Here is a 9985-nt window from a genome sequence, read left to right as displayed (position 1 = left end):
GCCGGAGAACACTCCCTTGCCGGAGGACTCTCCCTTGGCATTTCGGGGGCGGCCTCCGGGCGCTCCTGGTGAGGCTGCTCTGCTCCTACACAAACCAACAGTCAGATGTCAGCAAAGAAAGAGTATCCATGCGCGCCTAACAGCGGAAAGCGAACCATATACTTACGCTGGGGGCTGCTCTGGAGAACAGTTGCCGGGTCCGGCAAGGTTGTCTCGGACGCACCCCCTGCTGTCGTGGTGGGTTCGTCCTCGATGACAATCACCGGGACCTTGGCTCTCTTCGCTGCTCTCTGGGCCAGAGTCCTCAAAAGGAATAAGTTCAGAGTAAAGCACATGAGAACTACAAGTACAACAAGAGAATCTTACTCTTCTTCTTCCTCGTCGGAGCTGAACGCGGAGAAGTCGAAGTCCGGCTCACGTCCGGCGCGAGGAGGCGGAGGAGTAGTTTCCCTTGGCCGCTTGGCGGGAACAGTGGCGGTGGTCTGAGATGACACCGCTCCGGCTGTCGCCGCGACGTGAGAAGCGGCAGGAGCAGAAGCGGTAGTCCGGGTGGACCCCGCTCCAGCTGCCGCAGCAGCGTGAGGTGCTCCCGTGGCAACAGTGCTTGCTGCGGTGGAGCGTGCCGCGCGGCGCGGCGACTGTTGACTCACCCGCCGCCCCGCTACGTACCCGGCCTTGCGGAGACGCCTTCTTGGTGGGGATGGAGGCTCTGCTTGCGGCGAGCTGCCTGAAGATGAGGAGGAAGAGGAGTTGATCTCCAGCGAGCCGCTCGTATCCTCGGCGGGCTCGCTCGACTCGACGTCATGCCCGGCAAGCTCTTTCTCGCCGACGAGCTCCTCTCGCTCGGCACGGCTTGCCGCCTCTGCTGCCTCTGCCTCCTCCACGGTGAATCCAAATTCGCCCGCGGCTGCGGCTGCCGCCGCCTCTTCCAGCCTAGTGGCGATGCGTGTCATCTCCGCATCGGTGGTGTCGCGGGTGAGGCCATTCTTTTCGTCAGAGCGGACCGACACTTCTACCAAGCCGTCAAAGAACTCCTGCACGACGTCGTCTGCAGGCTCTTGCCAAGTTGGGACAATTCCATGCGAATCGCACAGCGGCATCATTGCACGGATGCGGTCGAGCGCGGAGTTGTTGCACAGCGGAACAACACCCTTCGGCAACCTGAACACTTCGGGATGTTGAGGGTCGTACTTGAACAGCTCCTGGAGCATCGCGTTAAGCTCCAGAACAGTGAAGTTGAAGTTGAGGCCCGGACGCAGCCTCATGGTATCCGCCGCATTCTTGAATTCCCAGGCGGGTCTCCTCCGTTCTTGCCGGGGGCGATGCGGCGGCGAAGAAAATCTGCGCCAACAGCGCCTACAGTGAGCCCGGCAAGCCTGAGGCATTGGATCCAGGTGACGGCAATCTTCAGCCTATCGTCTTCCGGGGCCACGTCACTCCAATCGCTGTCGCGTGCTACTGGGGCTTGGTGTCGGGCGGTAAACGGCTGCGGGTTCTCCTCGACAATCCAGCACCAGTCTGCTCTCCATTCCTCCCACTTGCCGCGGAACTCTCCCTCCAGATAAGTGTCCTTCTTGCCGGCCCTCGAGATCCAGGCGATTCCGCCGGATAAAGGCTCTCCTCTCTCTACTCGGGGCATAAAGAAGTGGCGAAAAAGGGCTACATTGGGGTAGACTCCGACAAAGTTTTTGCAGAGATGTGCAAAAACTGCCATAGTCAGAACAGCATTGGGGGTGAAGTCAAGGAGGCGGAACCCGTAGGTGTTCATAATATCGCAGAAAAACTCAGAGAAAGGCGGGCAGAGCCCGCAGTAGAAGAACAAGGCGAAGAAAGGATATCCATTTGGAGCCATTTTCCAAGCGGCGGCTGGAAGTACCTTCGTGCGCGGATGCGCTCGCGTCTCCTTGACCAGAAGAGGTAGTAATTCTCCCTCAGCTCCCTCGCGGCGAGCTTGGGGGGGAAGATTGCCCGCTCCTTTCGCAGCGCCGCAAGCCGCTGCGCCTCGGTCGACTTCACAACCTTCCCTTTGTCGGCTCCCGGAGCCATGGCGGAAGTGGTGGAGGAGGTCGACGGCGTTGGTGGTGCTGGTGGCGATGGGGGGCGGGGCGCTGCTCTCTTTCAGCTTTGGGAAGACGAGGGAGCGGCGGAGGTTTCCGAGATTGGAGTAGCACCCGGCGAATGGGCGAACTACCCCTGTTTCCCATGCTTAAAAAGAGGGAAGGGGCGGACGTTCTGCCTTTCCGAATAAAGAAACCACCCACGATCTCTCCCATGACGCCGCATTCAATGCGTGCCGTTCGGGAAGGGCGCCGTGGATACGGGGAGAGATACGGCGTAACCTAGGCCGCGCGTGCCCGTGCCCTGCTTTGGGCCTGGCCCAACAGCGCTCGGCACCGTGTATGGCCCAGGCCCGGGGGCTCCTGTTGGTGTACTAGAGTAGGGGTACCCTAGTATCCCGAACTTGTGCACGGGCAGTCGCAGCATCCCGCGGCAAGGCTTGCCGGGTGACCGCCAAGGTCCTCCATGGTTCCTTTGGAGCCATTCAAGGACAAAGTATCCAAGCCAAAGAGACAAGACCCCGGCAAGAGGAGCTTGCCGGGAAGGCCAACCAAGGCATCTCAAGGAACTTGCCGCGACGCGCCATGCGTCCCGGCAAGGCCCGGTGAACGACAAGCTCCCGGACGCGACAAGATAACGACCGCGGCAAGGCGCTTGCCACGGCAAGCCACCACTCTGTGCCCGCGCTCCAGCACATCCACCAACGTGTCGCTCTGGGACCCTGCCAGGCGTACGTGGCTGGAGGCTATGCAGCCAGCGGTGCGCGGTGGCAAGCGGCGCTGACAATATTGCCATCGTGGCGAGCAGTGGCGTCCCTGACGGTCCCTTTTGCACTATTTAGGCGACGCAGACGGGCATTTACTGCCCTGGTCCCCTGCCGTCAGGGTTAGGTATGAGACACTGTAGAAGATAGCTGTACCAACCGCAACACCTTTCCATTTTTACCCTTGTCTACGTTGCCACCTGTCGGTGACCCCTTGAGCATATAAAAGGAGGCCCATGCGCAACGTAAAGGAGGGGAACACTCACGCTCGGTCTCGTTAGCTACTGGGGTGTACTGTAGCACTCCGCGCTCCCAAGCAAGAACTCAATACAAACCACAAAGCAGGAGTAGGGTTTTACGCATCCGTGCGGCCCGAACCTGGGTAAACTGCTCGTGTGCTTCGCCTCGATCCGCTCTTCGTGCGACCCTCGCCCCCGCCGAACCGAAAGGGACTCGGTCCGCCGGTCCCATAGGTGCTCGTGGATTAGTCCCCCGATAACTAGTCACCCACAAATACCAATCTATGGTTCCGGTACAAAGATTGAACACAAGAGATGAACTAGGGTTTGGGAGGAGATGGTGTTGTTGAAGATGTTGATGGAGATTGCCCTCCCCGAGATGGGAGAGTTGTTGGTGATGATGATGCCGATGATTTCCCCCTCCGGGAGGGAAGTTCCCCCGGCGGAATCGCTCCGTCGGAGGGCAAAAGTGCTCCTGCCCAAGTTCCACCTCGAGACGGCGGCGCTTCGTCCTGAAAGTCCTCTCATTATTTTTTCTAGGTCAAAATGACGTATATACTAGAAGAGGGGCACTAGAGGTGGGCCGAGGAGGGAAGAACCCACCAGGGCGCGCCTGGGCTCCCTGGCGCGCCCAGGTGGGTTGTGCCCACCTGGTGGGCCCCCTCTACTACTTATTGGCTCAAATATTTCTTATATATTCCATAAAAAATCTCCGTGAAGTTTCAACTCATTTGGAGTTGTGCAGAATAGGTAGCCTGACATAGCTTTTTCAGGTCCAGAACTTCATCTGCTGGTATTCTCCCTCTTTGGGTGTACCTTGCATATTATGAGAGAAAAGGCATTAGAATTACTTCAAAATGTATTATTATACATAAAAACAATATAAATAACAGTAGGAAAACATGATGCAAAATGGACGTATCAACTTGTTGCTCGAGGAACTGATGGAACGCAGAGTCAAAGGTCGTCGGAGCAGCCGATGATGAACTTGAGCATGCGGAAGAAGAGGGATCTAACACAGGAATATGATGGGTTGATGTGGAGCCATCCTGGCCCATTCGTGATGAACATGAGAGAGTTGAAGATACAGTTGGTCGTAGATCCTATCTGGAGTCGGTCTTGGACCAGCGCAACCCTTTACTGGTGCACCAGAACGGTACTAAAAACTATTATTGCCTTCAGTATGATGTATAGCATGACTGGAATTACCTAAAGGGACCACACACGGGGTTTTAACCAGGTTTGGGCCTTGTGGTTGAGATAATACCCTACTCTTGCTTTGCTTTTGACTAATGGTAGAAATGCCTCATTCGACGGGGGTAGAGATTGGAGGTGGTAATTGCTACCGAGGTATGAGCTATCCAAAAGATGCCCTCGACCTACCCCAAGCCTCGCCTTATAAATGGGACGAGAGCTAGGGTTTACAGGTTGTCGAACTAACCAAGCCTTGAGAGGGTCTGGGCTTGCACTCCAAGATGATGCCTTATCTAGAGTCAAACCTTATGGCGACAAAAGGGCCTAGTCTGTAGCTAGGACTTGTGGGCCCTGAGGCCCGCCTAGTGGCGGGCTTCCCGGCCGATGAGCCACCCCAATATAGTGTACCGTCAACCGTCATATGACATAATGAAAGAAGGAAGGACTCTACAAATAAGGAAGAAGGATCCCTATACCCTTGGTGAACTAGTGTAAGGGCTAGACTCCAGTGCCTGCATGCCCAGGCATCATCATTGGAGCCTTTAATATGTTGTACTACATAAGGGGCACTGGCGGCATTATAGAGGGGTGGGGGCCCTCTCCCGCTCCATTGTAGTCTAGACCACCTAGAAAGCAATCAACGGTTATCACCCAAATATCCGCCATATCATCTCACCAAGATACTCTATCTCATCAAGATCCTCCCCTCGACATAGTAATCTCTGCACTCTCTAGTTACATACAGGAAAAGCGTAAGGCAGTAAGTAGGGCTTTTATGGTTTTACCCATGTCGGGGCTTGAACCTAGGTACATCGTGTGTTTGTGTGATCTATGTTCAAGACCCCCTTGTCTCCTGACGTGATGTCCCCTTGACTACAAATTCAACATACTCCTGATTGTACCGTTGTTAGGATCGAATAAATGTCCCTCGACAGTTTCCATCCTCGAGCAAATTGTTTTGGAGAACCATTTCTAGTAGTTCAAGTGTTGTCAAGGACGATGGATGGTATTGTTGCTTATGTGTTGCTAGTTGTCGGCCCCGTTGGCTCTCTTTATTTTATTTTATTTTATTTTTTAGTCTTTTGGCTATATGCATTGTTGATATTTTGACTTGGTCTTTATATTGTGTCGTTGCGGATGCCAAATATAGTTAGTATCCTCTTAATATTAATGAATTACACTTTGTTGGGAAAAGGGGGAAATTTTCGGCGTGCGGGAGCATAAGAGTGGGGAAGAACAATGGTGCACTCGATCAAACTGTTTGCAATTACTGCACCAGTACTTATAGCAACTCCAATAGCTCCACTAAAAAACTTCCTGTAAAAGTAGTTTTAGGGGATGACCGTAAAATGTCAGGGAAGTTGTATGAGACCTACTTTTCTCAGTTCTCGTAAACTTCTTCCCCGTAAAATCTCTTTTTGCTTCTACTTTTCCCTTAAAGAACCATACAAATCACACGTACAAACATGTAACATCATCATCAAAATTCAAACCATGTTATATCAAACATTCCTGCTTGATAAATTCAAATCCACAATATATGAAAATTGGTTCAAATTCAAACTCAAACATAATGGATGGTCCAAATCATTGCAAATAGAACATAATATACATTTTATTGACGTTGAAGAACCCACAAATGCTCAACTAGATCATCATGGAGTTGTTCATGACCAGCATGGTTTTCGATCAGTTGATGTATCTCAAGAAATTCATGCAGTCACCATCCATCCCTTTGTGGCCGAACTGGTGGTATGTAAACTTTATTCCCCTCATCTCATAGCGATAGTCAGGAGGTTGGTCCCTCTCGTCCTCTATGATCATGTTATGCAATATGACGCGCACAGTCAAGCCACAAGTCCTTTTGATCCCAGAAGTGTGCATGACCATGAACAATGGCGAAACGAGCTCGGAGAACCCCAATTGCCCATTCGACATCCTTTCTACATGCTTCTTGTCCTAGCAAAGTGAATATGCTTGTTACTTTGAGGGTTTGATATTGTCTTCACAAAAGTTAACCATGCATGATATATGCCATCAGCAAGATAGTAGCCCATGTCATTGACGCCATTGATTTCTAAATTCACTGGAGGTGCCTCCCCAACAGAAATCCTTGCAAAAAATGCTATCTTTGCAAAACATTCAGATTGTTGTTAGAACTTGTCAAACCAAAATATGAATGCCAAATCGAGAGGTCATGTGTTTGCCACAACTTCAAGAATTATAGTTGCATCTTTACCTTTTTCCTTTGAACTGTACATGCAATGTTGTAGGACAAGGGTTCCACTTCCAGTGCATGGATTCAATGCTTCCAAGCATGAATGGAAAGCCTTTTGATGCACCCATCTAAGAAAGTCTTACAATGTCCTCATCATTTGGAGCTTAGAGATATTCTTCTCTGAATATCTCAACGATGGACCTCACAATGTTTTTCAACAGATCATTAAAGTACTATTTGCCATTCCAATCTAGTCAATAGAATCGGCTGGACAACCATATGCAAGAACTCAAAACACAACATAAATCTTTTTCAAACTACCGTGACCTTGTTGACCAGCTGCATTTTTTGTGTGAAAAGAACAAGCAATGATCTTCCATGGCATGAGCAATGCGCAAGAACAAACCAATTGACATTCAGAATCTTCTCGTAATTCTTTTAAACCATATACCAAATTCTCACCAAAGTAGTCATCCAACGGCTTTTGGTTACTAGCTTGCCTGTTCTGACGGAGCACAAGATGCCCAGACACTGAACATCCCCATTTCCGCTTCTCTTTTGTCATCATGTCTGCATACAAAGCCGCTACCAATTAGATTTCTTCGTCCTTGTCCGAGGATGAGTCCTCGGAAAAAATTGAGCAAGAGCGTTCATTGTAATGAAAACGATGTCAAAAAATATGAACACAAATATTGTGAAAAAAATTCTATTCAAACATGAAAAATATTGGGTCATTAAAATCATCAAATACCTTCGTTGCACGGAGGGCGGAGCTGCGCGTGGCAAGGCGGGAGAGGAGGTGGAACATGGAAAGCGGAGCCGTGTGTGGAGTGTCCTCAGCGGCCAGAGCGGGGCGCGCGGCGAGGGAGGAGGCGGGGCTGCGTGGTGGCAACACGCTGGCCAGCCGCCGCGCAGTGGTGCGTGTATGGGCTGAGCGCGGTGCTCCTATCATGAGACTTAAGCCCGCCAATTTTTACACGAATCTATCTTCCCTTAAACATGAGGGAGAATGAAGGTGATTATACGGGATCCCATAAAAATACTTCTGGTTTACAGAAGTTGTTGGAGGTCCTTTTTCCCCTGCTTTTTATAAACAGTATTTTGTTTTTCGGGTTAGGGTAACTATTGGAGGTGCTCTGTCTTTGTCATCGGGTGGAGCATTAGCTGCAGGTACAAAGACACCGGCGGTTAGCTCCCACAAAATTTGAAATAACACACGTGTAAAATAAAAAACCACACATATCAAACATTCTCAAAAGTATGGCCTCACATGTCAAATACCAGCGACAAACCGTGTGTTGAGCACAGGGAGACACGCCCATCTTTGAAGAAATCAGAGCGTCTAGGTACGAGCATTAGTGTGGGAGAAAAATGGGACCATGTGTTGTTGGCCATCACCATAAACGTAGTTTAACGTACCACTCCTGCAAATGCAATCGTCGTCTCTCTGAACACGAGAACGTGAAATAATACGTACGACTTTGTGAGCACGAGAACAAATCAGTACCAAGTACGTAGAAGAAAGCTATCCTCCAACCTAATACCGCCCCGGTCAAAGCATCCGTGCGTGCGTCCTGCACGGCCTGGCCCCGCAGTCAGTGAAATGTAGGTGCACACACCAACACGAACGCATTGAAGCGGGAGGCGAAATCGTCGCCACATGAAGCTTCCAGTCAGCTTTGCGTTTGGGAGACGCCCCGGAGCGTCACCGTGGCGTCTCCGTTCTCCAGAAACGAACGAGCCGACCCGGCGGTCGCCTCGCTTTCAGACCGTGATCACTCACCCTCCAGACAAATATATATAACCAAGTTATTATTAGCTTCAAACCCAATCAAACCCCCAAAAGCATCGTACACGGGATCTTATCTGAAGATAAGAAGCGTCAGGAGCTTGCAGGAGCCAGACATCACAACCTACACAAGATTTTGAGAAACGTCACGCTTTCGCCGGTCGATCGCAGCGCGACCATCAAAAGTTGCACCGCGGTTCGGCCTGCGTGCGGTGCTGCGTGCCAACCTCTGCGATCGATCAACCCTGCGATCATGGCGGGAACTCGCGTTGATGAGACCACGGGGGGTTGTTCGCCGGCGTGCGACCACGACGGCGGCATTGAGACCGTCATCGACGACCTCCCCGTGGACGTCCTGGGCATCGTGCTCCGCTGTCTCGACGGCGCGTCCCTGGCAGCAGCTGGGTGCGCGAGCGCGGGATTCCGGGAGCTCGCCAACGACCCCGACGCGTGGCGCGCGCTCTGCCTCCAGATGTGGCCGTCGCTACGCCAAGTCGTCAGCTGCGGCGGCGACGGCGGCTACCGGGCGCTCTACGCTGACGCGTTCCCGTTCCCGGCCGCGTCACCCGCGGTGTCGAGCTCCCTCCCGGCGCGGCTCGTCTCGGCCGTTGACCTGCACCACAACAGCGTTTGCATCATGTCGCGCGTCGTCGAGACGGACGCCTCGTCGGCGTGGTTCCTGGGGTCACCGTTCCGCGTGGACGCGCTCGTCCAGGAGGGCTTCACGTCGCCGTCGCCGGTCACGCCAGGCGATCTGAGGCTGAGCTGGATACTGATCGACCCGGCAACCGGCGCCGCCGTGAACGTCTCCAGCCGGCGTCCCGTGTCCATCGGACGGAGGTGGGTGACCGGGGACTCCGTGGCGCGGTTCACTGTGATGCTCGGCGGCGGCATCGCGTTGGAAGCGGCGGTTATGTGCGACGACCGGCACGGGCATATCAGGGAAATAAGCCTGTGCGCGGCGGACGCCGAGGGTGGCGGTGTGAGCGGGCAGGACGGGCTGGCCGCGGTGGCCGCGGCCATGGCGAGCGCGAGGCAGCGCCGTGGAGCGGAGGAAGCATCGAGGCAGCTCTACGAGGAGTTCGCCAAGGGGAAGCGGGAAAGGAAGGAACGCAAGGAGAGGCGGGAGCGCATCGTTGACCTCTGCTGCTCAGGCGTCGGCGCTGCAGCTTTCCTGGCTTTCTTGGTGATGCTCACGTTCCAGTGACAGTGCGACGGCCGGCTGTAAATTAGAGTTTTCATTAGTTTCTTCTTTTTATTTCGGTAATGTTATCTCGCTGACGTTCGCTGGGAAGAGGTGGCAAACGAGCAGCCCGAAATTGAGGGACTTGCTCAAACGCACAGCATCTACAAATGGGAATTGACGAATCTGAACCTGTAAGTCTGCGTCCGCGAGCGTAAGCCGACAACTGTGAAGATAACACCCTACTTCCTGCGTGCTACTTTCTCTCTTGTGTATATAGAGTGATTATAAATGGGGTGAATCCTTGACGTTGTGCCCCTCCTAGGCCTATATAGTGTGCCATGAAGAGGAGCAGCAATGATAAGTAGAATAGGTGTGGTTAGCAACATGTAGATGACCGAATGTTACTATATATGGTTATTACAGAAGGTTAAGTCTGTAGTTAATGCGGGAGATGCCTCCCGTGACATCCCGGTTGATCTGCTATTGGCTGACTGATGACTTGATACTCGCTGAGGAGCTTTGTCCGACTGTGGATCCT

General features: G+C 52.6%; 1 protein-coding gene across 1 annotated transcript; it reads left to right on the top strand.

The window, feature by feature from the left end:
* The first annotated feature begins 8299 nt into the window (after positions 1-8299).
* LOC119302393 (probable F-box protein At2g36090) lies at positions 8300-9684 on the top strand. Its single transcript, XM_037579428.1, has one exon. It carries the CDS (start codon positions 8515-8517, stop codon positions 9466-9468), a length of 954 nt encoding a protein of 317 aa, XP_037435325.1. The 5' UTR covers positions 8300-8514; the 3' UTR covers positions 9469-9684.
* The last annotated feature ends 301 nt before the right edge of the window (positions 9685-9985 follow it).

Source organism: Triticum dicoccoides, chromosome 5A (genome assembly GCF_002162155.2).
Source record: "Triticum dicoccoides isolate Atlit2015 ecotype Zavitan chromosome 5A, WEW_v2.0, whole genome shotgun sequence".
NCBI lineage: Eukaryota > Viridiplantae > Streptophyta > Magnoliopsida > Poales > Poaceae > Triticum > Triticum dicoccoides.
This window is presented reverse-complemented; position numbering and strand designations above follow the sequence as displayed.